Source organism: Microcebus murinus, chromosome 16 (genome assembly GCF_040939455.1).
Source record: "Microcebus murinus isolate Inina chromosome 16, M.murinus_Inina_mat1.0, whole genome shotgun sequence".
Classification (NCBI taxonomy): domain Eukaryota; kingdom Metazoa; phylum Chordata; class Mammalia; order Primates; family Cheirogaleidae; genus Microcebus; species Microcebus murinus.
In genome coordinates this window covers 53,786,991-53,814,766 of record NC_134119.1, presented here as the reverse complement: position 1 = coordinate 53,814,766, position 27,776 = coordinate 53,786,991, and the positions used below count along the sequence as shown (strand labels likewise).

The window sequence follows — 27,776 nt, the reverse complement described above, 5'->3', positions numbered from 1 at the left end:
CTAGAACCAGTCCCACCCTGCCACGTGTTGCTGTGTGACGGTGAGCCTCAGGTCTACCGCTCTACAATGACAGCATGACGTTGCCTCCCACCCCGAGGTCACTCGGGGCTGAATTAACTCATGTCAACGTCCTGCCACCGAACATGTGCCCAGTTAGTGTTCACAGAGGGGCCAAGTCTTTCTGCCTCCTTGCATGGTGAGTTCATTTTTCTTCTGCTTAGTAATGTCTTACCTGTTCACTATTTAGCTACCCCTAGCAGAGGCCCATTATCAAGCTAACAGTTGCCAAGAGTTAAGTTAAAGATCTGCCCGTTCCACTGACTGGCTTTTCAGAATGCCCTTGCCTTTTTCAGACTCAGCTTGTCGCAAGTGTGTTGCCAGGGCTGCTCTGGCCGTGGGAGTTGAGCTGTGGCTCTCGCCCCCTCCCCTCCCCCCCCATGCACAGCAAACCAAGGCATTGTGGGCCATGCCACTCCTTAGGTGAACTCTGTTTAATGAATAGCTCATCTCAGCCAAAAACAAACAGAATTCCAGAATGCTCCGAGGCATGCTACGACACTTGGAAGGAAGGAGGGGTATAGATCCTTACGGATGCACTTACGTGTTTGCAGAAAAGAACGCATCCACATTGGGGAATGGAATGCTTTTCTTTTCCTGCAGTTATGCTTTAACCAATTTTCGGAATAATTGCATTGCTTCAGCTGAAGGAGTTTTACTTTGTACATTTGTGCTACATCCAATTTTCTAAATAATTGTATTCCTTTGGCTGGGGAGAACGGCAGAACTTGGAGGACATCTGAACCTAATAAGGAGAGCTTTAAAAGCCTGAAGACAGTGGCTCCTGTTTGGGCAGCAGAAAGAAGCCTGCTCACTCCTTGATGGCGGGTGCCAAGGGCCTCCGGGTTTCTTGTCTCCTGGCAGAGGCCATGACAGTCCTTAGGCCACCCTCCGGAGGTGAAGTCCACAGGTGGATGGAACAGGTGAAGCCTCCCCACCGCCGCAATTGTGTTTCTGACGCCAAGCCGCAGCCCCCCCCCCCCACTGTGTCCAGGTGCTGCTCCTGGGGTCTCGGGTGGACCCTGATTCAACATCCTTTTCTTCTTATAATTGTGTTTTTGCTTTGCATCTCACCTCTTGAAGATGAGCTCCTGGCAGGAGAGACCATGCCTTCCTCTCACGTTCACCCCATTCTCTCTGTCCTTCCTTTTCACCTATATGTGGGACAAGTTTAAACATACACAGTTCCCTTTTGATTTTGCGTCTCTCCCGTGAGCAAATATGCCTCCCCTGGACGGTCAGGCGGGCGGGTGTCCTGGGCCTGCAACCTGTGCGGTCACCCAGGGCCATGCTCAGAGGGCCCTGTCCTTGGCTGCTAGACTCTGCTGTCACTATCTCAAAATCCTGAATCATTTTTAATGAGACCCCCCCCATTTTCATTTTGCAATGAGCCTCACAGATTTTGTAACTGGTCCTGAGTTCAGCCTTTTTAATCTGCCATTCTTGGCTTTTATATCAGTTCACCAGCAAGTGAACTTCAAGCAGTGTCTTCTGCAAGTGTCTTCAAGCAGACAGTGGGCGGGATGTTGGGGTTTGAGAGCAGGCCAGGCCTTGTACCCTCAGGTCAAAGGGAAGCTGGGAAGGTTCTAAGATGAGCCGTGATGGGAATTGCATATTTGAAAGATCATTCACTTCCCACATAAAGAATGAATTGGAAGGTCTTAACTTCTGAGCCTTAGTTTGCCCCTCCATAAGTTGGGCATGATAATTATTATACGGGCCTCCCCAAACTGACTGTTGTGTGATAATTAAATGAGGAAAAATGCACAAAGCGGCCAGCACGTAGTAGGAGCTTAATACACAATGAGCCAGTGAGGAAGCTATTGCAGCCCTTCAGGCTAGACATGGTGGAGGCTTAGTCGGGGTGCATGGATTTGGGAGCTAGTTAGGAGGTTAGGGTGGTGGGATTTGTGTGGTTAGTTGGACGTGGGGAGTTGGGGTGATGAGGTGCCTCGGTATCTGACGTGGGTTCCTGGCCAGGTGCGCCAAGCTCGGGGCCTTCTCCATTGAACCCCACTGTAAACTTCATGGCTCCCCCTCCTTGCTCGCACCATGTTGAAGGAGCCAGGTTGGTGTCAGCTGAAGAGGGTGGGCCTGGAGCCAGCAAAACTGGGCTCAGATCCTGGTTCTAGCGTTTCCTAGCTGAGTGTAACATCTGAGAAGTGGAGACAGAACTCTCTGGCAGCTCTTGGAGGGCGTGTGTCGCAGGCGTGTGTCTCCGCGGTCCCTGCCATCCGAGCCTGTTTCTGTGACCCGTGAGACACAGAGAGATCGTGACAGCTGGCCCTCAGCACGCGGCTTCCGTCCTGCGCCCCTCACGGGACGTCAGGCGGCACTCGCTCTGGACACGTGCGTGGGCCAGCGCCGGCTCGGTCGGGGTGCTCGACACCCCAAGTTACGAGCAGGCGATCAATCCTGATTCCCACAGAGGGTGTCTTGTTCCAAGGTGGACTCAGCAATTGAAGACCCGTCATTGGGTGTGGGGCTCTTTCTTCAAGATGGAGCTGAAAAGCATTGAAACCATGTGGGGCAGCTGTCGGCAGCCAGACTGTTCCGGATTGTTGAGCAGAGATGTCTCCAGCGCCGGCTCCTGGCTCGCCTGTCTGCCTCCGCGCTTGCTGTTGTTTCCCAGCCGTTGGTTCAGCGACTCTGCGCTGCGCGGAAGGGGCGGCCACAGGAGGAGGCGTGCGGCTGCGGCAGGCTGTTTCCCCTAGCGGTGAGCGGGGAGGCGGTTCCTGAGCAGCCCGGCGGCAGCTCGTCACCCACTGCACGCCGCAGCCCACGGCTTAGCTCCTCCTCTGCACCTGCCACTTAGCTGGGCACTTTATCTGTGTGGGCGTGGGGGCAGATACTCTATATTTACTACCTGGGAAGACCAAGGCTCAGAGAAGTTAAAAGATTTGCCCAACCACTTCTATTTGTTTGAGGGCGTAATTTATAATCTTGTGTGAATATTGATTGCCACATGTGTTTATACCCCTGGCAGTGCTAAAATTATTTTTTGTGTTTGCTTTTTCCATTTAAAGATGACTCACAATTCTTTAGGAGGCTCCTGTTGATTCTTTCAAGTTACTCAAATCCTTACTTATTCCCAAGCTGAAGACTTAGAATTAAATGAAGAATGTGCCATTCTCTGTTGATAGCATCTGTTTTTCTGTTCCTCTGTCCATGTGCCCATCAATCTGCCCATTATACATCTGTCTGTCTGTCCACCCTCCACCCACCCATCCGTCTCTCCACGTATCCATCCATGCATCCACCCTTCTAGCAAGTGAGCCCTTGGGTATAGACGTGCCTGTTGTGTCCCCGTCCAAGGCTGCTGTCACAAATGGGGACTGCTGGCAGTCCGTCCCTCATGCTACAGAGCCCTCACACGCCGATGGTTTCCTTCCTTTCTAGGGATGTGCGCCTCCACCCAGCAGCAGCGTCGCTGCGTTCGCACTGAAGGCGAAGGTCGTCTACCCCATCAGCCAGAAGTTCCGGGTGAGCGATCTAAGCTTTGTTGCAGAGACGCAGCCAACTCAGTCATGTACTAGAGACTGGGGGCTGGTGGGGGATTAAATGGCAATCTTTGGTCCTATTCAAGGGTTTTACAGGGATAATTTTGGTGCTCTGAAATGGAGCAAAACTTCGGTTAATTCATTTTATGGCAGCATTGTCAGGAACAAAGTATGTCCAGGATGTATCCAGGTAAGGAATAGCCCAGGGGCCCCAGGTGACAGCACAGCAGGACAACATCTACCCTGCCCTTTTAGCATTAACAAAGATGCTGATACTGACCCAGTTTCCAGAATTATCCTCATTCACAGACCCCTGGGCTAACGCGGCAGCTGGCCTTCACTGAACACTTACCTGGGGTGGGCGAGGTGCTCAGTGTCTGTCGTGGGCTAGGCATTGCGACTTGGCAATGTGCCTGTCAGGTGAATAATATCGTCTTCGTGCTACACGAAGGAAACCGAGGCCCAGAGAGGCTAATGGCCTGCCCGAGGTCACGTGGCAAGAAGCGGCTGAGCCAGAGTCAAGCCCTGATACCTGGCCACAGATCTCACGCCTGTAGCCAAGAGCTCCCACCTGGCTGGCCTGCTGGGGAGAGCGGTTACGGGGCGCCTCAGGGAGCCCTCGGCCTGGAAGGTGCTTTGAGCGGAGTTTCCTGGAGGAGCAAGTTCGGGCAAGTGCTGCTGCTCCTTTGGTGGTGGGAGGATGAGCTCTGGAGTCACGCCAGCTCCAGCCCAACTCCCGTCTCAGCCATCTACTGCGTGGCCGTCTCCTGGCTTCCCTGTGCCTCAGTTTCTTCCTCTAAGAAATGGGAATAACAGGTGTGCCTCATTACCTCACTGAGGATAACAGAGAACATACACGGGCTTAGAACAGTGTGTAGCATCTGAGTATTTGTACATGTTAGGTTTTTGAAATTTTTATTTACTTTGGAAGACAGCCAGGGCATATTGAAGGCTCTGGGAATTCCTTTACCAAGTAAATTATTCCGTCTTGTTTAACGAGCCTTTCCCAAACGGATTTTCCTGTGAAACCCTTGTGGTGAGCAGTGAGTGGTCACAGCTCAGGGAACTGTCCCCAAAGCACGTGGGGAGCCGAGTCCTGCACAGAGCTGTCTGGCGGGCGCACGGGGCCTCCTGCACCTCCGGCCTGGCCGCCCGCCCCGTCACGCACACCCCTGCCAGGGCACCCAGCCAGGCCTCCCTGCGAGCCGCGCGGGACGCCGCCCGGAAGCCTACAGTGAGTCTGTGAGACCTTATGTGGAGTGACAGCCGTCTCCTTTCTGCCACCGCAGCCTCTGGCCGACGGGTCCTCCAACCCGTCTCTGCATGAGAACGTGCGGCGAGCCGTCCTGCCGCACCAGCCGGCGGGGGCCTCCCCGTCCAGCAGCCTGGGGAGCCTGAGCCAGGCTGGGAAGGACGACTGCAGCTCCTCGGCCAGCAGCCGCTCGGCCGCCAGCGCCGACAGGCTTCTCAGCCGCACCTTCCTCCGGGTGGACACCTTCCCAGAGGTGCTGGCCTCTGAGAGGTAAGGCAGGTGGAATGGAGGGTGAGGCCTCCGGTCCTCCAGAGTGGGCCAATGGGTCGCACATTGTCAGGGGAGAAAACAGAGGCCCAGAGAAGTCAAGTGACTCAACCAGGGACACACAGCGACGCAGTCGGAGCTGGGCCCCAGACGCGTTTGTCCCTTGCCACAGTGTGGGACAGCATGGGGTTACAGAGTCAGGCCTGAGCCCTGCACAGAGAGGACAGGGGACCTCATTCAACCAGACGTGCGTGCAGCACACACAGCAGCTGTCCAGGCTGAGTGCCTCGCGCGTGCTGGGCAGAGTGCTACGTGCTTACTGGGACTGATCATCTCCCGAGCACATTGCCCAGGGGGAGGGAGCCTGGGTTTGGTGATCAATAAATATTAATCCAGGAATTAATTAATTGCTCCTAACTGCCCTATAGGGAGGTGCTATTATTCCCCTATTTCTCAAAGAGCAGAGTGAGGCGCAGAGAGGCTGGATAACTTGCCCAAGGTCACACGTGGTGAGTGGAGGGCGGCCGGACCCAGCCTAGAGCGGCGCCCCGCGTGCGGGTCCGCGCCCTGGGCCTCAGGCCGCTCTGCTCTGAAGTTCCGTGACTCGAGGGCGGGCATGAGCCAGGGCAGGTTCAGCTCGGAGCTGCGGGAAGAGCGGGCTCCTCGCACTCGGCCTTGGCCCAGGGAAGGAGGAGCTTTATGGAATAGGGGTCTCCTGGGCTCGGCCAGCCCTGGCGTGGGACGGCTGTCGCGCTGCACTGAGCCGGAGCGCAGACAGCCGGCGTGGGAGAGCTGCCGTTCCCCGTGGAGACGCGCTTGCGGGTGGGGACACGCGGCCAGCACGCTCGCTCCACCCGTGTCTGCCCGAGACCCTGTGACAGCCACTGGCTCTCTCTGACCCTCTACTTCCTGAGTCCATCTCCTCGTCTGTAGAGTGTGCTTGTGGCACTGAGGGGAGACGACAGGCGGTGACAGATGCGAAAACGCGCAAAGGAGACGTCATTTTTGTTTCTCCTTCCCTGGGACGTCCCAGGCAGCGTGTCTCTGATGCCAGCTGTCCCCCGGTCGTTTCCAGCAGCTCCTTTGATTCCTGGCCAAGCCCGGGTGGGTGCGGGGCGCACTCAGCGGCGGGGTGGGGGGCGCGGTGCGCCTCCTGCGGAGCGGGGTGCGCCAGCTCTGCTAGCTTGCTTTCAGATGCTCCAGAGTCTTTTCTGGCTCTTTGTTCTTCAGCGCGGACGTCGCCCTATGTGTGTACCACCTTCACCTGAAAGACCTGCTGCGTCTGGACACGGCGCTGAGACAGGAGAAGCACCTGGTGGGTGGAGAGACTCCCTTTCCCTCCCTTGTGCAGGGACAGAAACTGGGACACAAGGCCCTCCGTGCCCAGCGAGTCCCGAGACCGCTGAGAAGGGCGTGCGTGGAAACGGAGCGGCCGCGAGCGCGGGCGGCCAGGCTGGGCGGGAGAGCGGGGCGCCGCGGCGGTGAGCGGCCGGGCACCCGCTGCAGATGGAGCAGGGACAGTTAGAAGGGAGCAGTGTTTTCAAAGGGCTGATAATGGCGACGATGGCATTTAAGGGTGTGGGCTGCATTGAGTGCTCACTGCGTACTAGGTCCGGGCACTCTAAACCACGCTTAAACCCGCCGCAGCGCAGGGCGGTGCCGCAGCCATCCCCTCTGAGCGCAGAGCGGGACTTGCCCAGAGCCACGAGGCGGCGGCGCTCAGCCGGCTGCCCGGGCGCGGTCTCCGAGCTGCGCGCTGGGGAGCGCAGTGCCGAGCGCCGCCCGGACCCGCCGCTCGCGGGTCTGAGCCACGCGGAGCAGAGCGCTGGGCCCCACTGTGGCCACAGAACCCCGACGGTTCAGCCAGGCGTGGAGGCCGCAGGGGTTGACAAGGGGCATCATTGCTCCCTGGGGCACGTTCTCTAATCACGGAATGCGCAGTGAGATCTACGGAGAGGGTGGAGGAGGGAGATAGCGACAGACAGAGAGAAACAGGCACTCAGACACATGTGCCCATACAGCGCCCGTTATAAACTGGGAAAGTGCAAGAATATGAAACTGGGATGCACCTGAGAGAAACCTGGCCTCTGTACGAGCAGGACTGGCCTGATACACGGTGGCAGTATTAAAAACCGGAGATCATGCTGAGATCCAAGACACAAGAGCATGGCCCTGCACTCCCGCCACCCCACCGCTGAGCGAGAGTGAGACCCCTGTCTCTGCTAAAAATAGAAAAAATTAGCCAAGCATGGTGGTGGCTCCTGTAGTCCCAGCTACTTGGGAGGCTGGGGCAGGAGGATCGCTTGAGCCCAGGAGTTTGAGGTTGCAATGAACTATGATGACACCACTGCATGCTAGCCCCAGTGACAGAGCAAGACCCTGTCTCAAAAAAAAAAAGAAAGAAAGAAAGAAAGAAAGAAAGAAAGAAAGAAAGAAAGAAAGAAAGAAAGACATTTCCTAAGGCTGTAGCTGCCAGTGAGTCCTCTGATGGATCTGGGCAAAGTAAACCTGAATACCTTCTGGAAAGGACTCACCGTTCTAGATGCCATTGAGAGCATTCATAAGGAGGTCAAAATATCAACATCAACAGGAGCTTAGAAGTTGATTCCAACACTCATAGGTGACTTTGAGGGGTTCAGGACTTCCGTGGAGGAAGTCACTGCAGGTGTGGTGGAAACAGCAAGAGAACTAGAAGTAGACGGGGAGCCAGGAGACGTGACTGAATTGCTACAATCGCGTGACAAAACTTTAATGCATAAGAAGTTGCTTCTTATGGATCGGCAAGGACAGTGGTTTCTAGAGGTGGATCTGTTCCTGGTGAAGATGCTGTGAACACAGTCGAAATGACAACAAAGGATTTAGAATATGATATTTAGTTGGTGGAGCAGTGGCAGGATTTAGTTGATGAAGCAGTGAAAGGATTGACTCCAATTTTTAAAGAAGTTCTACTGGGGATAAAATGTCATTGAATAGCGTCTCATGCTACAGAGAAATCTTTTGTGAAAAAAGTCAGTCAGTGTGGCAGACTTTACTGTTGTCTTCTATTAAGAAGTTGCCAGGCTTTAGCCACCCCAACCTCCAGCACCCAGCACCCTGGCCAGCGTGGAGGTGAGACCCTCCACCTCACCTGCAAACAGGTTACGACTTGCTGAAGGCTCGGATGATCATTAGCCTTTTTAACAATAAAGTATTTTTAAATAAGGGATGCACATTTTTAGACATAATACAATGTGTATTTTTGCAACTTCATTTGAGTCTATAATTATTTCAAAATTATTCTATAATTATTCCACAATTATTTCAAAATCACTGAAAGGGTTTGGATGGGGACTGTAAACGTTACTGATCCAGTTTGGGTCACAAAGAAGGTGGATTTGAGATGAGCATCTTGAGAAAAGAATGTTATCTGGACCACCTCAGGCTTCAGCGGGTAGAAGAGTGGGACACCACACTCTTCTTCAGAGGCCGTTAGCACCGGCGGGTATAATGAAGGGTGGTGCAGAGAGGCCTGGGTTCGAAGCTGTGGTCTGTCCACGTGGCTGTGTGACAGGAGGCAAGTTGCACAGCTTTCTCAGCCAAGGGGCTCGTCATCTGTGAAACGGGAAGGCTGTGCCAGCCCCCCACTGGCGGTGGAGACCTACTGATGGCACGCACGATGCGCATGCCAGCCTGTCAGCACGGAAGGGTGCCTAACACACCTGGACCCACTGAAACAGGACACAAAACTGTGGCCCTTGAGCCAAACCTGGCCACATCCATCTGTTTCCTTAGTGCCTGTAGCAGCCTTCTAGCTACAGCAGCACTGAGTGCCGCAACGCCGGCCTGCATGCCAGAACCGCTCGCTGTGTGGCCTCACTGCAAAAGCTTGCTGACTGCTGCGTGCAGAAGTGTCTTACCATGCAATCATGTCTAAGTGGCCTTTGGCAAAGGAGAACTTCACTGGAGGAATGAGAAGGTTTTCGATAAATGATACTGGAGCAGCCATTTAAGCAAAACAATAAATGAATAAAGTGAACTTCAACCTAAACTCAAAATGGATCATGTACTTAAATGTAAACAATAAAACCACAAATCTTTTAGAAAAAGTGTGAGGGAAAATCTTCAGGATCTGGACCTAGGTAAAGAGGTTTTAGACTTGACATCAAAAGCATAGGGGAAAAATTAATTGATTGGATTTCATCAAAATTTTAAAGCTTTTGCTTTGCAAAGGACTCTATTAAGAGAATGAAAAGACAAGTTACAGAGTGAGAGAAAATATTTGCAAACCACATATCTACCAAAGAAAGTACTTGCACCTGGAATACGTAAAGAACTCTCAGAACTCATCTGAAAAAAGAAAACAATCTAGGTAGAAAATGGGCAAAAGACATGAACAGATATTTTACCAAAAAGGATACACAGATGGTGGTGACATAATATAAAAGATGTTCAACATCACTAAGCCATTAGGGAAATGCAAGTCAAAACCACTATCATACCTGTCAGAATGACTAAAATAAAAAACAGTGACAACACCACCTGCTGGTGAACGTGTGAAGAAATGACCCCGCAGACGTTGCTGGGGGATGGAAAATGGTACACCAGCTTGGAAAACATTTTGGCAATTTCTCATAGCACCTAACATGTACTTAATGGAAGACCCAGCAATTGCACTCCTGGGCGTCTATCCCAGAGAAACTTATGTTCGCACAAAAACCTGCACATGTGTGTTCTTAAGAACACTATTTGTAATAATCAAAACTGGAAACAATCCAAATACCCTACAGTGGGCGAATGGGTGGGCCAACTGTGGAACGGCATTGTCCGGACTCTCCTGGTGTCCCTGCGCACAGGAGGGTCCTTGGTTTAAGGGATGTCTCCATCTGTTGAGGCAGAGGTGGATGACTCTGCATATCCCAGTTTCACACAGTTGTCCCCGAACTCTTTCCAGGGAAGCCGCCCCCTTTGCCTCCTATATTTCCTTGATCCGTATGGAAATGGGGAGTGGAGGCCTTGCACGGAGCAGGCACCTGGTGGTGGTTGAATAAATGAGTGAAGAAAAAAACGAAGCATTCTTGAGAAGCTCATGAAAATGTAGTCCATTATAGGCCATCATCATGATTTATAGTATGAGGTCCTTTCCTACAGCAAAAAGGTGTGAGCGAGGGGGAGAGAGGACAGCAAGCAGAGAAGGAGCAGGGGAGAGAGGGAGAGAGTCAGAGGAGACGGAAGAGCGACAGCGTTGTTTAAACCTTTCTCTTGTTGCTGTTCCTGTTTTGGCAACAGATGTTTATTCAGATTTTAAAAATGTGCCTCCTTGATCTTCTTCCTAAAAAGAAGTCTGATGATGAATTATACCAGAAGATTCTTTCAAAACAAGAAAACGTAAGTAAGTTTTGAATCTGTATTTCAAGGTAACTTAAAAAACAGCTTATTATAATATATAAAACTTAGGCTCTGGAAGTATTTTTGCTTTCATGTATAAAAATAGTTTATTATTAATATAATGTACATTTTTAACACAATATAATGACATATAAAAGTATTTGTGCAAATATAAAAATAACAATGTATTATTAAACTTTGGAAAAATGTTTAAAGCAACAAAGAAAAAAATGTTGGTCATAGCCACCACTCAAAAACAATCTTAGTTAATGTTATTTTCTGCACAAGTTTGGGGTGTTTTAAAAGATATATCTTGCTTTTTCACTCAAGCTGTTTGTCTTTCTTTGAATTCTACTCTTCTCAGTCTTTTATAGAAAGTTTGTATTGTTTCGTGTGCAGCAAAGAGTCAGGGCTTGGAATCAAACTGGTCCCGGTTGGTGTCCAGCTTCTCTTACACGCTCTCAGAATCCTAATTTCTTTCTATGTGCAATGGCGTAATTCTGATCCTCGGGGGTGCAGAAAGGATGAGAGAAATAAATGTGTATGATACACCTGGCAGAGGAGTAGCCGAACTGCGGGTATGTGGCACTGCCACGCCTGTACCTACAGCCACCACCAGGTCCTCCTTGGCGGCATTAGCACCATAGCATCCTGTCTCTTTCTTACCACTGACCAGCACCACTGCTGCCCTCACCTCCCTCCGATCACTGCACGCCGTCAGTCTCACCTCCGTCACCACCACTGCTGCCCTCCTCTCCCTCCATCACTGCACGCCATCAGTCTCACCTCCGTCACCACCACTGCTGCCCTCGCCTCCCTCCATCACTGCACGCCGTCAGTCTCACCACTGTCACGTTTGTCGTCACCACCCTGGTCATCAGCATTCTTGGCACTGTCATCACGACCACATTGTCTACAGCTGTGTTGTCACCCTCATGACCCCACCATCACCAGCCCATCTGCCTCCTCCTCATCCTCCTGCTTCCCCTCAGCACAACCCGCCCCCTGTATTGTCATCATTGTTGTGGTCAGCAGCACTCTCATCACTGCTACCGTCATCATCGCTGTAGTACCGTCATCATCCTCACTGCACCAACACAGTCATCGCCACCATCTTCATCACCACCCCAGTACCATCATCCTCCTCTTCGCCGTCATCATCCTCATCACTACAGTCCCCACCCTCTTCCTCTTCCTCCTCCACCACCACTACCATCATCCTCATCATCATTGTCACGACCCTCTTCATCCTCTTCCTCCTCACCACTACCATCATCCTCATCATCATTGTCACCACCCTCTTCATCCTCCTCCACCACCACCACCATCATCCTCATCATCATTGTCACCACCCTCTTCATCCTCCTCCTCTACCACTACCATCATCCTCATCATCATTGTCACCACCCTCTTCATCCTCCTCCTCCTCCACCACTACGATCATCCTCATCATCATTGTCACCACCCTCTTCATCCTCCTCCTCCTCCTCCACCACTACCATCATCCTCATCATCATTGTCATCACCTTCTTCATCCTCCTCCTCCACCACCACCACCATCATCCTCATCATCATTGTCATCACCCTCTTCATCCTCCTCCTCCTCCTCCACCACTACCATCATCCTCATCATCATTGTCATCACCCTCTTCATCCTCCTCCTCCTCCACCACCACCATCATCCTCATCATCATTGTCATCACCCTCTTCATCCTCCTCCTCCTCCACCACCACTACCATCATCCTCATCATCATTGTCATCACCCTCTTCACCCCCTCCCACCACTAGCATCACCTTCATCATCATCATTGGTATAGCATCGCTTTCCTCGCTCCCTGACCGCCTCCATCATCTTCTACATCTTTGTCATGATCATCTTCATCACCACAACCATCACCACCATCATCTTCCTCACCCTCCTTACTGCTGCCCTTGCCTTCATTATCATCATCATTGTCATGCTCATCCTTGCTACCACCACCATGACCCTGGTGTTTGGCAGGGAATGTCTCTCCCATACTCTTCCGGACTGTGTGAGGAAGGGTTACTCACTTCATTCTGCTGGGGAGGAGGTACCCCATAACCTCTATTTCTATCCTCAGTGCCACTCCTGCAGTGACCCTCCCAGGAGGCAGTGCACACAGTGCTTGACATGTGTTATTTTATTTAACCTTCACCACAGCCCTGGGAGTGGTCATTCTGTTTTACACCTGAGGAAACTGAGGCTCAGTGAGTTTAAATGACTATCCAATAGTAAAAATAATAATAATGGCAATGACGTTCATAAGTGTACTATTACAGTAATGATGAAACAATACTATTTGTTATAATGGAAAGAGTAAGCTTTGGTGTCCACAGACCTTATCACATCCCACCTCGACCACTTACAGGGCCATTTGGCTTTGGACGAGCATGTTGTTAATAATTATAACAGTGGCTACCACTTATTGAGACAGTCTAGCCAAGTGCTTTATTTATTTATTTATTTATTTTTACTTTTGAGATGGAGTCTCACTCTGTTGCCCGGGCTAGAGTGCCATAGCGTCAGCCTAGCTCACAGCAACCTCAAATTCCTGGGCTTAAGCGATCCTCCTGCCTCAGCCTCCCAAGCAGCTAGGACTATAGGCATGCACCACGATGCTCGGCTAATCTGTTTTTTTCCTATATATTTTTAGCTGTCCAAGTAATTTCTTTCTATTTTTAGTAGAGACGGGGTCTTGCTCTTGCTCAGGCTGGTCTCGAACTCCTGAGCTCAAACAATCCGCCTGCCTCAGCCTCCCAGAGTGCTAGGATTACAGGCGTGAGCCATCATGCCCGGTGCTAGACAAGCGCTTTCAATGCATAATTTCATTTAATGTTTGCAACAACCTTCAAACTGCTAGAAGAGGACAAGAGGTGCTCAAAAGTTGGAAGAGTAGGGACAAGCCTGGCATTGCCACTTCCTGTCTGGGAGACTTTGGACAAAATATCTTAACTTCCCATATGCCAGTTTTCTCATCCGGAAAAGTGCCTTAATTTTTCTCTTGCGGAGATGCTGTGAGAATTAGAAATCACATATGACCTTAGCTTGCATCCTCAATAGCAGTTTGTACCAATGTTATTTTTCCTAATGAACCTGAACGCACACTAGTATTGGTTACATGGCAGTGAACACAGCTCTTGGAGGAAATAGAACTGCCTCTCACACTCCGTGTTGGGGCTCGAAGGACTCCATACCTATGATTCTCCTTCCCCCTCTGAGTTCAGAATCAATTGAGAGAGAGTCGGGGAGACAGATATCGAAATGTAGCTTTATTGCTGATGTGAGGCCAGCTTGGAGGACGTGGCTCAGGTGCGCAGCAATCATGGGTCCCTAACACTGAGTCCCAGAGTTAGCTCGGTTTCCTGCCTAGACACCAGCAAGGCTGGGCCACTTCAGGCTTCCCCACGTGGAAGTAGGGCCTTTGCTGCCCAGATTATTCTAGGCTGAGATCACACCAGAGCAGTGGCCTCCTTGAATGGTCCATCCAAAGAGGAAGGGACTGGGCAAGCTAAGCCTCTGTGCCCATGTCTTGCTCTTGAACCCACCAATCAAATACATATCACTTCCTTCCCTGGATTGCAGTGAGTAATCCTTCCCCGGGAAACCAGAAGAGGAAGGAAGAAATGTTCCCTCCTGGCCCCCAGGTGTCATGCATTTTCCAGGAATTTATAATGATTGACGGACACTGTTTCATTGTTTCTAAAGTATGGTCTATTATTTGGGGGGGCGGGGGGAAGCAGGGGGATACAGAAGAAAACAATTTAATGAGAAAAATAGATTTTTATTATCAAGCCTTAAGTAGGATAACACCCAGAGCATTTAATTATTGTTAAGAAATATTTCATTACAAAGTGGTGACAAAAGCATTTATTTCTCTAGAATTTAAGATGCATAACACTTTTTCCTAGTTTATTTGCTTTCTTTTTTTCTCCAGGATTTGGAGGAGTTAGAAAGGGGACTTCAGGCCAAGCTGTCAAACATGGAGGTGTTGGGTGCCGGTGACTCGGAACACCTGGCCCTGGCAGATGAGGAGAGGGAGGAGAGAGAGCGTTCGGAGCAGCTGGTGGACAATGTGCGTGACGGACTTTCTTCCTGTATAGAAACCCTGGTTCCGGGACAGCTGGGTTGGCCAGATTAAACAGGTGGCACTCAGGAGCATGAGTAGCATTTGAATTCCCCGTCGCGGCTGCCGCAGAGGCCAGATCGAGCCTGTGTGAGTGGTAGGGAAGGTGTCGTTGCGGAGCAAAGCCTTACAGAGGGAGGATCACCTTTTATATAATGAATTCCCTCTTTTAAGTTTTAGATTGACCTTCGCATCATTCACAGCAGAGACTGCTGTGCCCTTGAGGTCACTCTGCCTTCTGGGCGGGGTAGATGCCAGGTGCCAGGCATCGCTCACAAAAGCGTGTTTTAAACTCGAAAGAGAATGGCTTTCCCCAAATCTCTCTCTTTTTGTTTTCTTTTGGGTTCCACCACCTCCTGCTCATTTATGTGTTAAACATTTCCTTGGTGTTCCATCTTTGCCAGGCATTGTGTGGAGCACTGGGAATTCAAAATTCATTTAGACGTGGCTCTGCTCGAGAGATGCCAGGAGACCCACAGGGGAGCAGACGGTGGCTCCATGGGTAGCACGCGTCGTGATGGAAGGACGCAGAGGGGAAGGCAAGGCAGGCACAGTGGAGGCAGGAGTCCGATTCGCCACAGGCTTGGGAAGGTCTCCAAAGATGAAGGGACCCCCGAGAGGCTAGCTGGGGGAAGCGTGGGTATGCCTGGTGCCTGGGCAAAGGCAGGAGCCAGGGAGGGCTGGGCGGCAGGTAGCGACAAGATAAGGCTGCAGAGATCTGGCCAGAGACTTTGCATCTTATGCCAGGGAGGTGGGAGTCAGTGAGGGTCCAAAGCAGGGGCTGGCCTGGCTCGGTTTCTGCTGCAAAAGTATCACTCAGCTGCTGAGCAGAGGGTAGTGAAGAGCTATTGGGTTAGTTTGGCAGGAACGTCATTAAGGCAACCACGGTAGGGATGGAGAGGTGAGAAAAAGTACGAGAGCTGATGCGGGGTGTGTTACAGGGTGGCACGTGGGGAGGAAGGGGGTGCAGGGGGCCAGCTCTGCTGAGATAAGGATCCCAGAAAGAGAAGCGCGTTGGTAAGTCCAGCTTGTATGTCTCGAGTGGGGAAGCGTGCGGCGCAGGTCTCCATGGGGGCCCAGGTTGCAGAACCGGGAGGGTAGGAATGTTCTTAGCCCTGCGGGCCAGGATGGGACGGCTGCAGGAGAGGGGCTCTGCCTGATTCCCCCGTCCACAGACTTCCCAGCGCTGTGTGCCACACCTGGTCTGTGTCTGCATCGTTCAAGGAGAAGGGTTATCGTTTTCATAAGATTCTACAAAGTACTGGCGACCTCCAAAAATGGAGAGGCCTCTGGCCTGGGAATGAGTGTGTAAAATGGGAAGGAAAGGAGCCTGGTGCCCACTCTTGGACCCTGCCAGTATTTAAGGAGGGGCTGTCAGGGAGAATCAGGACAAGAAAGCAGGAGAGACTGGAGGGAACTTTGAGAAAGCAGGAGAAAAGCATGTCACAGGCCGCAATGATGCAAATTAAACTGCAGCCAGTTGGTGGTTCCTAGCTCGGCTCCTGATAAGAGGGGGAGGAAGGAAAAAGATTTTAAAGCAAAATGTTTTCATGGTCAGCATCATCTCTGCCACGTTGTTCTTTTGCACTTTAGGACAATAATTCTTATCTATTTATTTGGAGACAGAGTCTCACTCTGTTGCCCAGGCTAGAGTGCCGTGGCGTCAGCCTAGCCCACAGCAGCCTCAAACTCCTGGGCTCAAGCGATCCTCCTGCCTCAGCCTCCCAAGTAGCTGGGACTACAGTCATGTGCCACCATGCTCGGCTAATTTTTTCTACATATTTTTAGTTGTCCAGCTAATTTCTTTCTATTTTTAGTAGAGACGGGGTCTCGCTCTTGCTCAGGCTGGTCTCGAACTCCTGACCTCCAGTGATCCTCTTGCCTCAGCCTCCCAGAGTGCTAGGAATAATTCATATTTAAATGGCAGTGGGTGCTTTTATTTCTAGGACACATTTAATCCCTTTTAAAGATCTCGAAGCTTCCAGGAGCACATTGTCACATTTCGTGTGCCTGCTGGGTGGCAGTCATGACCTGCGTACGGGTCTGTAAGCTGGGCGAGCTCAGGGCTTTCCTTCCTTATCAGCAGCACGTCAGTGTTTGCCGAAAAGCCATCTCAAAACTGACTGGCATCTACCATGGAACCAGGAGGGCCCTCTCTATAGGATGTGATTGCTGCCGAGATAAGCTCTCTGGAATTGCAGAGCTGTTTAGAGTCTCTGTCTGCGATAAGGAGTGAGTTATAATTCCCAAGCACGAACCACTTTGCTTTCTTAAACAAGTTTTCTCCTCCACTTCTTGCTTCTCCTGCTCCTTTCACAGATGGAAGCTTTCTGGAAACAGATGGAAAACACCCAGCACTTTCTTGTGGACCAGTTGAAGTGTTCCAGCTCCAAAGCCCGACAGCTCTCCATGACGCTGGTGGAAAGAATGATCGCAGCCGAAGGGCTGCTGCGCGACTCCCAGGATCTGCAGGCGCTGGTAATGCCGGGGGCTGGGGAGGGAACGTGAAGGCTCACACCAGAGACTGGGCTCACAGCCCTGAAGCACTGTGGAGACCATTAAGTAGAGCACCTTCCTGCTGTGGCTGGCATGTAGAGCCCCGGACAAATAGCAGTGGCTCCACCCATCCCTCTCCCAGCAGGTAGGGGCTCTGGCCAGCTCAGCGTTCCTGCAGCCCAGCACACTTGTTCTCAAGCCTGAAATTTCACACTGAAATTATCTGAGGAGCTTTAAAAAGTATGATCCTTGGGCCCCAGATGAGTCCCTACCCTGGAGATTCCGGCTTAATCAGGCTGGAGTGCAGCCCAGGCCCTGGGGTTTGGAGCTCCCAGATGATGATGGCGAGTGCCCAGGTGACAGTGTAGGTGGAGCATCAGTTTGCTCTCCTGACTGTCCTGTGTGCCACCTGGGGAGTTTTAAAACATGTCAGTGCCTGGGTCTCACCCCTGAGAGTCCACTCAGAGTGGTCTGGAGCTGAGGCCCTGGCGTCGCGGGTTTTAAAACTCCCCTGACGGTTCTGATGGGAGGCCAGGGCTACAAGCCACTGGCCAGGAGGAATCTGGGAGTCTGGCTTTGAATCCGGGCTCTGCTGCTTAAAGCTGTGTGATCTTGAACACATTACTCAATCTCTCTGAGCTTCTATTTTTCTAGTTATAAAATAGTGGTCCTAAGGCCCCGTAAATGCTGAGTTGCTGCTGACACCCTCATCACCATGGGTGTCTCTGTTCAGACCTTGGGCTTATCTCCTGCGTGTGCAAGGCCAGTGTGTGCAAGGCCCATGGAACATGCCCTCGGAGGTGCTCCACACCCACTTCCCTGTCCTGTGCACCAGCCCGAGGGACAGCCCAGCTCAGAGCCCTCCTGTGGCCACCCTGCCCTCAGCGCAGAGACCCAGCTCCTGAGACCCGTGGGGAAGCCAAGCGGGCAGGTCCCACCGCTCCTGCACACTGCAGGCCTCTCCTGGGGCGCGCAGCCCGCTGCATCGGCAGACCTGGGAGCTGCTTAGAGGCGCCGAGTGTCACCCCGCCTCCCGGCACGAACTGCATTCTAGCAAGATCCCCCATACGCACAGTTCTTTGAGAACCTTGTGTGCTTTTCCTCAATATACACATATGGTCTCCTTTTTCATAGCATACAGATAAAAGCCCGCTAGGTGTCTCACCTAAGATCCTATCCTGCCTAATGACATCACTGAGCCTGGGCCCCAAGCTTCCTGGTTTGCCACCCAAGCCCCTTTGAATTGGATTTTAATTTGATAAGAGCTGCTGACTCACAGTAAGGCTCATTGAAGGTGGAAGACTTTTCTTCTTTTTCCTTTTGCTGTCAACAGGATATTGATGCAGAAAAAAAGAAAAGAAAAGAAAAGCCATCCTTAGCTGACTCTGGCCAGAGTATCAGCCAGTAACTTCCAAATAGAAAGAAGGAAAGGGGTCACCCCATTTAGCAGCACCACTGCCCTGCAGCTGACATTTAATGAGCACCTCCTATGTGCCACATGCTGTTAATGGAAGCAGGATTGCAGAGGTTAAGATTGGAGACTCAAGAAACCTGAGCTCCTGCTGTGGTCTTGCCACTTACTAGCTGTGTGTTCTTGGGCAGGTTACTTAACCTCTTTGTGACTTAGTGTCATCATCTGCGAAATGGGAACCATAATAGCACCTGCTGTCTCACAGCGTAGTGGAGAGTGTTAAAGAGTTGATGACATGGCAAGTCCTTAGAACAGATCCTGGCACATAGGCAGTGCTCGGTGTGTCAGTCAGCAGAGTTCTGCAGGCCACGTGTCAGCAGGCAAAACACGGAGAGCAAAGGGCTGCAGTGATAGGTGGCAAGGCCTGCAGTCTGTCTGCACAAGGAGGGAGGGATCGGCTCTGCCCGCGTCCTGTGTGCCGAGGAGGGAAGATGTAGCTTCCATATCTCAGGCCACGGTATCTCAGAACTGATTAACTCTGTGTTCTGATAAACTCTGCGTCCTGATAAATTCCCAGGACAGCGTGGGATCTTTCTCACGCTGTCCTGCCTGGGCGGTTGGGCATGGAATGCGTCACATAGGCCCTAGACCGCACTGCCACTGCTGAGCCCAGCAGGCCTGCTTGGGTCCCACGTCCTCTCTCCCTGGAGGTGGCTGCAACCCTGCCCCGGCAGCCGCCCTGCCCGCCCGCCCCACCCAGCACCTCCGCTCATCCTCTCGCGCCCTCTAGGGGCCACGGGCGCCAAGATGGCCGGGCCTGTTGACTGGGAGGAGGGGTGGGCTCAGGGCAAGGCTGGGCCTCCTGAGGAGACTTCGCACCTGTCCCTGGGGCTTGTTCTTGCCCAGGCCTCACACGCTGGAAGGCAGACCCAGGAGGCCCAGGGCAGGGCGGGGCACTCGGGCGACTCAGGACTGAGGCTTGTCCTCAGGGCTCTCGGTGCAGCCTGAGACTGTCCCTGGCAAGCAGCTCCCAGAGACAGGAGCAGGGCCTGTGGGCACCGGACACGCGGCCAAGGCCTAAGGAGGTGCAGTGGAGAAGGAGCCCTTGAGTGAGGGCACGGGACGGGGCAGGGTGGGCCGACATGCCGGGCTCGGGCTTGGCTCCCGCTTCCAGAGCTGTGTGGCCTGGGCACAGGCCCCTCACCTGCTCTGATGCACAGGTGAATAAGGTGGATGTGAAGGTGAATAAGTTAAAATACATAAAACGTTTAGAAAGGTGGCCAGGGCACAGGGAGGCCCCATGAATGTTGGCGTGCCCATCCTTACCACGGCAGGTGCCACATCTCTCTTTCCCAGTAGATCTCGAGAGACTAAATCTGACGACCTCCAGGGAGCCTTTTAAGGGTGCTTCCAGTGTTGATATTCAGGGATGCTATGTGACACATTCCATGTCCAACCGCCCAGGCAGGACAGCGTGAGAAAGACCCCACGCTGTCCTGGGAATTTATCCCTGGAGCGAGGAGCAGGCGGTGTGTAGGACAATGCCCCAAGACCCTGGTGCGCTGTGCCCAGCGGCCTGGGCTTGGCCTGAGGGCTTGCAGACAGGGCGCAGGCGAGTCTGAAGGGCCCGTCTGCCACGCGTGGGCAGAGTGTGCAGGAGGGCGGGCTGCCGGAGGGCCGGCGTGGCTGTGGCGAGGACAGCGGTGCCCAGGCCCACGCTGGGGGCTCTGTGCCCAGGCCGGTGCTCAGGCCCCCGCTGGCATCTCCTCCCGCCTCCCTCCTGTGCAGGAGTCGGCCGTGAGCTGGCCCCAGCCACGGCCCCGTGTGTCTCTCCCGGCAGGATACCCTGGAGAGGACGATGGGGCGGGCACACATGGCAAAAGCGATCGAGTCCCTGCGGCTGCAGATCCAAGAGGAGACCAGGTGCCGCCTGGCCGCCATTTCCCGCGGCCTGGAGCAGCTGGCGGCGGAGGGGAAGCTGTCCGTGCGGCAGAAGGAGGAGCTGCTGGCGCAGCAGCACAAGTCCTTCTGGCAGGAGGCAGAGCACTTCAGCAGGGGTGAGGCGGCAGCGGGGGCCGGGACGCCTGGGCTGGGGCGGCGCTGGCAAGGGTCAGGAGACTGGAGCAGCACGCCCATGACCCCTGGCACGGCTGCCCTCCCACCGCCGCCCTGCGGCAGGCCACTCTCTTCTCTAGGCCTCGCTTCCCTGCTCTGCACAGCAGAGTCGGTGAGGCCCGCGGCCGAGGGCAGCAGCCACATGCGCCCTGTGTCCCCAGGGATTCAGGCCCGTGGAGCCCCTGCGTCCTGCAGCAAAGCCACCTGGGACATGCAGACAGGCAGAGGAGGTGGAGGGTCTCCCACTAGAAATTATCATAGAAAAGACCAGAAGGGACCCGTGTCACCCAGTAGCAGCCTCCATACTGCCAGGGTCACATGGCCCTGCCCAGCTGCAGGGTGGGTGAGGGTGGGTCGTGGGCAAGGAGCAGCCCAGTGTGGCTGAGCCGTGTGCATGTCCTGCACACACTGCTGCTCTGGGGCCGACCCTGGGGCGGCTCAACTCAGAGGGCATCTGGGACTTAGTCAAGGTCACACTGTTGGAGGAAACCCAGGTATGCCCCCTTGGCAGGAGAGCACAGGAGAGCCCCACTGAAAGTCTTGCTAGGAGAGTCACTTGCTGTCCTGTGGCTTCTTCAATTCCAGAGTTTGTCCAGCAAGGCAAAGACCTGGTCCAGGCGTCTCTGGCTCACCAGGCAGAGGGGACGGCAAAGCTCACGCTGGCCCAAAAAGAGGAACAGAGAAGCTTCCTGGCTGAGGCCCAGCTGACCACTGACCCGGAGAAGTTCCTCAAGGTGATCCACACCCAGTCCTACAGCACATGTGGGTGAGCCGGGTGGTGGCTCAGTCTCGGTGCACAGGAAACCAGAGCATCCGTCAGACACGAGGCCAGCCCCCTGCCTCCCAGTGCCTCCCAGTGACTGCAGCCCGATCGCCCAGCCCCGAGCCCCCACCTCCCTGGTCTGCAAACTAGTGATGAGAGCCACAGAGCTCCCAGGGCTACTGGGAAGGGGGGAGAGCTTGGCAGAGCACAGGGGCTCCATGGAGGCAACCCATGCCAGGTGCAAAGGGCTTGTTGTGTGGGCCAGAGGGCACAAGCATGTCCCCAAGAGTGAGGCAGACTCACACACCCAGCGACAGCCCACTTGTGGGTCAGCTGCAGGCCGCCTCAGCCCTGTGTGTGCGGTTGAGTGGACAGGACCAAGAGGTGGCCGGGCTGGAAGATGCGGTGGTCTTGCCTGGGGATGGGACAGGGAGACCTGCATGAGGACAGGAAGCCAGATGTCACCTGGAGGGAAGGGAGCTCAGCGATGCCGGCATAGGCTGGAGAGGCCCAGGCTTGCCAGTTCTTAAAGGGAGAAAACAGAACTCTGTTTCTGCTCTTCCTATTTTTCCAGGAGTGGGCAGGGGACTGGGGAGGGACTGCTTGTCCACAACCCTCTTGCCTGGGGGTTAAGCGCTGGGTGCTGGGGCCAGCACACCTGGGTCTGGGTGCTGACTCTGCTTCTGAACAGCTGAGTGACCTTGGGCACGTGGCTTAAGCTTCTGGCCCTCAGCTTTCTCGTCTGTGAAATGGCCTTGACAGCGACTATGTCATCGGATTCAGTGAGACTGTGTAGCCACACCGTGACTATTCTCTGGGTGACTATTTCTCTGTCCTACATTAGCACCTGCTGCATCTCAGCTCTGCCGGGGGACAGTAGGACTGTGTCTGGGTCCAGCCTCAGCCCAGAGTGTAGGCCCGGAGCCCTCCTGGTGGTGGCAGCAGCACTCCATTAAGAAGCCAGCAGAGGAGAAGCCTCTAGATCCCTGGTCCAGCTGCCCCTCACCAGGGAGCACCTTCCAGGGCCGCCTGGGGCTGCTGTGCTTGCCACAGAGGGTGGGGCCGTCGCTTCGCGACAAGGAAGATGCAGTCACTCAGCTTGCTGTTCCTCTGAGATTCTGGCCCTGTCCCTGCCGTCAGGTTGCTTAGTGTGAGTCCCGAGTGACCTCTGTGTCCCAGGGCCTCAGCATCGGCCAGACACATGCCGGTGCTGGGGACGCGTGCCGTTGGCCGCCGGCGGAGCGCATGCGCACAGGAAGGAGTGAGGCGCAAAGGACGCAGCCCTGGCTGCGTGCGTGCGTGGGCAGACTCGGAGGACCCGAGCCTCGGGCGCAGGCGGGCCCTGCCTTCTCCGCTCCCTGCCCGCCCTCTCATCTCACCTCCCCCAGGCGGGTCCTTCCCCGTCTTTGCAGCTGCTGTACCTTGAGCTGGCTCCACCTCCCTCCAGGAACCTTTCTTGTCCTTCATGACCTGGCTGAGACATTTCCCCACGGGGCTTTCCCCGGGCTCCTTCCTGGGAGGGGTCTGCCACTCCGGCTGTGGGGGCCTCTGGTGCCACCCTGCGGGGCTCCTCAGCTTAAGTCAGGAAAGGATGGCTGGGCAGCTGGTGGCCAGGACAGAGGGGTGACAGGGTGACCCAGTGGCCCTATTCACACTGGGCTGAACAAAAGCACAGTCTGTGGTTTTTCTGGAAGTCAGGTTTGCAGGCCCTGGCCTCACTGTGACAGCCCTGTGGCTCAGTTTCCTCATGTGCAACACAGGGGCAAACATCCTCCTTTCTGTTCTGAGAGGCAGGGGTCGGTTCGGGGGAATTTTCTGGAAAAAAAAGCTCTGCATTTTTCTACTAGACTCAGCTCCTGTTTTACTCACAGGCTTTCCACGAGGTCCTGGAGAGGCAGAGGCTGACTCTGTGGGACCTGGAGTTGGAGGAGGACATCAGAACCACTGAAGCCCTGGCTGCCCTCTGTCAGGTAAGCAGACTCACCAGGAGGGGCAGAGAGACCTCCGGGTCTGCATGTACGTGAGATCCTCACACCCTCCTACATCCTCCTGGCCAGGGACCCGAGATCCGGGCTAGTGCCTACCCCAGCATCCATTGGCTGAGTGACCCAGACAGGCCACATCCCTTGATGGGGTCCTCCCTGTCCCTGTCAGAGACCAAGGAGGTCAGGGCCAGGGCCCTATCTGAGGCTCCTTCCATTTCTGGGGTACTTGGACTCTCACCTCCAAATGTCCCTGTAGACAAAGGTCTCTGGAAGCCAGTTCTCCCAGAAGGAGAAATAGGCCCAGCGTTTGGAGGTGTCCTCTGTGCAGAGTGGTGGTTAGGAAGGAACACTGGGCTTGGAGTCAGAGGCCTGGGTTCATGAACCAGCACCCCCTCTTTCTCCCTGTGCAACCTCGTGCAAGTCTGGAAAGGGGAGATGAAGCCTGCCACGCTTGCGCTGCAGGCTGGCTTTAGAGAGAACAGGAGAGCACACCTGAGCCCTCCGAAGGGGCAGGGGCCGCTGGGACAGGATGCTGAGCAAGATGGAGCTCCCGCCTCAGCAGCGCTTACAGCGGTCAGGAAGGTGGAAGCCTGGTCTTCTGGCTGCCCAGGAGCTGACGAGCACCAGGGTGGTAGGAAGTGCCATGGATGGGGGTTGACTCTGGACCCCAAGTGCCTGGGTCTGTGTCGCGACTCTTCCCCTTCCTCGCTGTATGGCCACAAGAACACCACCTGGCCTCTAGCTCTCAGTTTCCCCACCTGTGAAATAGGCACAGTGACAATCCTTCTTCATGGTGGTGTCTTGAAGACTGAATGCGTGTGAGGCCCGAGGCAGCAGCTGGAGCTCGGGACGTGCCCATCCACGTTGGCCCCTGTTTTGGGGCCATCGTGGCCTGTTGGCCTGTTTTAGCATCCCTGCTCGTGAGTCCAGAGAAGCGGGGTGGGGCCCCGGCTCGGGGCAGTGAAGGTGGCAGTCTACAGGAAGCCGTGCCCGAGTCAAGCTTTGGAGGAGACGGGCCCAAGTGGACAAGCAGTCAGAGGCGTTCCGGGCAGGGAGAAACACGTGCCAAGGCAGAAGTGCAAACCGTCGCCGTGCTGGTGGCTGTACCAGTTTGAATAGTGTCAGTACTTGTTAGGGCTGCCGGGACAAAATAGCACCGACTGGTGGACTAGACGACAGGAGTGTATTTTCTCAGCACTCTGGAGGCTGGTGTGGAGCACGGTGCTGGCAGAGTGGATTCCTGGTTTGGCCTCCTGGCTTGCAGACGGCGGCTGCCTTCTCCGTGGCCTCGCGTGGCCTGTGAGAGCGTGGGGGGCACAGGGCCGCCTGCTCCTCTTCTCGTAAGGGCACCAGCACTGCCACCTCGGGGCCCCACCCCATGGCCTCGTTCACTTGACCTCCTTAAAGGCCCTGTATGCAAATGCAGTCACTGGGGCTTAGGGTGTCAGTGTGAGAGTTTAGGGGGAGCACAGTGTAGTCCAAACACCGCCCCCAGGATTTCGTGTCTACCTGGAAACTCAGAATGTGACTCCACACTTAAGAAGAGGTCACACCGGAGAAGGGTGGGCCCTAGATCCAGTGACTGGTGTCCTGCCTTGAAGGCCACGAGAAGGCACAGACACAGGGAGGGAGCCACGTGACAGTGGAGGCAGGCTCGAGTGACGTGGCCATGGCCAGGGAGCCCAGAAGAAGAAAGGAGGACCCTCCCTAGAGCCCACAGAGGGCGTGGGGCCCTGCCAACACCTCACTTCTTGCTTCCCGCCTCCAAAACTGGGACTGAGTCAGCTTCTGTCGCTTTAAGCCACTCAGTTTGTGGTGCTTTGTTGTGGCAACCAGAGAAAACAATAGGAACCAGTCGTTGTCCAGGGCCAGCCGCGGCTCAGGTGCTTGCTGAGTGTCTGGTCATCAACCCTCAGTAGAGTCCCGGGAGGCAGACCCTGCATTTCCCTTTCCTCAGAGATGAACAATGAGGAGTTTTCTGGAGAAATATGCAGAGTGGGACTCAATTTATCAAGGCCTCAGGCCCCCCAGGCAGGAAAGGAACAACTTTGTCCCTTGAGGAGTCAAGACTCAAATCCCTGGCTGGAAGTGAGGAAGCTGAGTTCCAGTCCCCCTCTGAGTGCTCTGGGACCTTGGGCTGGTTACATAACCTCTCTGTGCTGGCTCGAGTATCTTACTCAAGTTTGACACAGCAAGCAGTGCAGACAGGATTTAAAATAAAGTCTTTCTCGTGTCAGTGCAGAGTGGGTATGTAGCATAGCAGCGAGAAGACCAAGCTCTGCAGCTAGACACCTGGGTTCAGCTCTCAGCCAGGCCATTTACCGAGTGTGACCTGGAGCGAGTTACCTACCTCTGCCTCAGTGTGCTCAATCTTGGTGACATCCTGACACACAGCAAAGATGGAGAACCACTGTCTTGGAGAAGATGGGTGAGACTCCAAGGAGCTAACACCGGTGGGGAGTTGCTGCCCATGTGCGCCCTGGGCCCACCTGGGCTCACCTCTGGGAGGGGACAGTTTCCAGCAGGCTGACACTTCTCACCTACGCTGGGCTGCGAGTCTAAGATCTTGCCCAGCTAAATCCCTCTCTCCTCCTCCACAAAGCAGCGAGGCACCCCGCGGCGGTTACTGCTGCAGGGCACACAGAGCCACCCGTGGGCAAGTGCCAGCTCAGTGGGTGCCAGGAGGTATATCAGTTTCAGTAAAGGTTTGTGGAAGATGCGGAAGCGACCACGGCCTCATGTGTCCCAGCCATGTCCTGAGGCTGCATGTGTTTGGTTGTTCTGTGCGTGGGGCTAGTTGCAGGGCCCGAGAGAGCTGGGGCCAAGGAAGTGAAGACGGCCCTTTGTCTGCTGTCGAGAGGCTGCCAGGTGCGAGCGAGGGTGATGGTTCAGGCGCAGGTACGCGACATGCGCTGCCTAAGACGGCGCCGAGGGGCAGGTGGAGGTGAGCACAGTTCTCTGCACCTGCCTGGGTGTCTTTAAGGGAAGTGGCCGGAGGCCCACGTTGCTTGTTTCTCTGAATTAGGCCAGGGGTATTTTCTTAGATTTACTCTGTCATTTCATCTCAACCCCTTAGGTTCCAGCTGGCTTGGTTTATTTTACAGTCCTTAATTTGGAAATCATTGCCTTTGGTTACTGGAAACTGCTTTCCTCGATTTTCCAAAAGGAGGAGGCTGAAGTCCCCTGCGGCGGACCGGGGTGCTGGCTGTGCCTTCCGGGCTGGGCGTCCCTGCCCTGCGCTGAGCTCCGGCTTCTCTCTGTGGAATGGAGATGGGAGCCTCTTGCCTTCATGGCAGCACCCAGCGTGGGAGTGCAGGTCTGAGGCCCAGGGCCTGGCACGGGGTGGGCGCTCAGGAATCCCTCACCCCTGGGAGCCTGGCCGGCGGGAGGCACTGAGCCCCGGGGGTAAGTGATAAGCTCGGATGGCCGGCATCCCTGCCTCCTCTGCTGAGGTGGGGCAAGAGGCTGCCTTCCTATGGCTGCTAGGAGTTTTAAATAAGGGCACCCTGTAAAGCACAGAGAAGAGTGCCGGGCACGCATTGGGCACTGAGAGCGCGTCGTTGTCGTCATCGCTGTCCTCTGTCACCATCTGGGAAGGCGTCTGCACAGAACGTGCCCACAGTGCACTTTGCCTTGCTGTCTGGCGTCCTGTTGCCGGGCCCAGGGAGACAGGCATAATTTTACCCTTTCTTTAGGCCTGACACCAGTCACGATATTGCAGGGACAGTGGCAGTGAGATCAATTTGATTGCCACCCAATGGTTCTCAGGGCTGCGGGGAAAAGTGCATTTTTCTAAATTCCCACTCTCTGGCCTCTAAAGAGACCGTGCGTCCTCAGTTTGACTGAGATGGGTGCTAGCACGTGGCCTGAGCTCTGCGGCTCGGCGCCTCACAGGAGGCGCTGCAAGGCACACACTCGAGGCAATCAATATTGATAGAGGAGCCCAGAGCCGCCCTGACGCGACAGGGCGTCGGCGCAGAGTTTGGCGCCACCGTGTTCCAGCGGCCGTGCAGACCTGCGTGTCTGTTTGCATTTCACGTCGGACTGTTTCTCTTGCAAGGCTCCTGGGAGAGGGCGGTAAGATCGCAGCCTTGGCGTGCTGGGGCGGCTCAGCTGCAGGCTCTCACGGGAAGGTAGGGCTGGGAAAAAAGAGAAAAAAATTGAAATCTGTCCTTGAAGAACACAGCGGTAGTAACAACGGGCATGGAGGAAGTGTTCGGGAGCAGTGCCCACGTCCACCCTCCGGCCCCTTAACTCACTAGGAGGGCGCACAGGGTGCGCCGACAGCTGCCGTGGCCGTGCTGGCCGACTGCAGGAAAGGTGCTTATTAAAACCAGCCGCGAGAAGGGGCAGACGGGCAGAGCCGGGAGAGCTCCCTGCACAGGGCTTTCAGCTGCCCTCGACAGCACTACCTCCTCCT

The 27,776-nt window shown here is 54.5% G+C and overlaps 1 protein-coding gene across 4 annotated transcripts in view; it reads left to right on the top strand.

Annotated features, from left to right (window-relative positions):
- The window catches only part of EVC (EvC ciliary complex subunit 1), a 73,830-nt gene that overhangs the window by 8,299 nt on the left and 37,755 nt on the right, over positions 1-27,776 (top strand). For all 4 annotated transcript variants that reach the window (XR_012912442.1, XM_020283638.2, XM_075992949.1 and 1 more), the window contains exons 3-11: positions 3,457-3,540; positions 4,847-5,079; positions 6,307-6,391; positions 10,342-10,440; positions 14,398-14,535; positions 16,906-17,064; positions 20,334-20,550; positions 21,194-21,342; positions 23,243-23,341. Coding sequence is in view for 3 of the 4 variants with exons in the window: in XM_020283638.2 (XP_020139227.2) it covers positions 3,457-3,540; positions 4,847-5,079; positions 6,307-6,391; positions 10,342-10,440; positions 14,398-14,535; positions 16,906-17,064; positions 20,334-20,550; positions 21,194-21,342; positions 23,243-23,341 (1,263 nt within the window). In the remaining variant the exon portion in view is untranslated. The remainder of the gene's footprint in view (positions 1-3,456; positions 3,541-4,846; positions 5,080-6,306; positions 6,392-10,341; positions 10,441-14,397; positions 14,536-16,905; positions 17,065-20,333; positions 20,551-21,193; positions 21,343-23,242; positions 23,342-27,776) is intronic.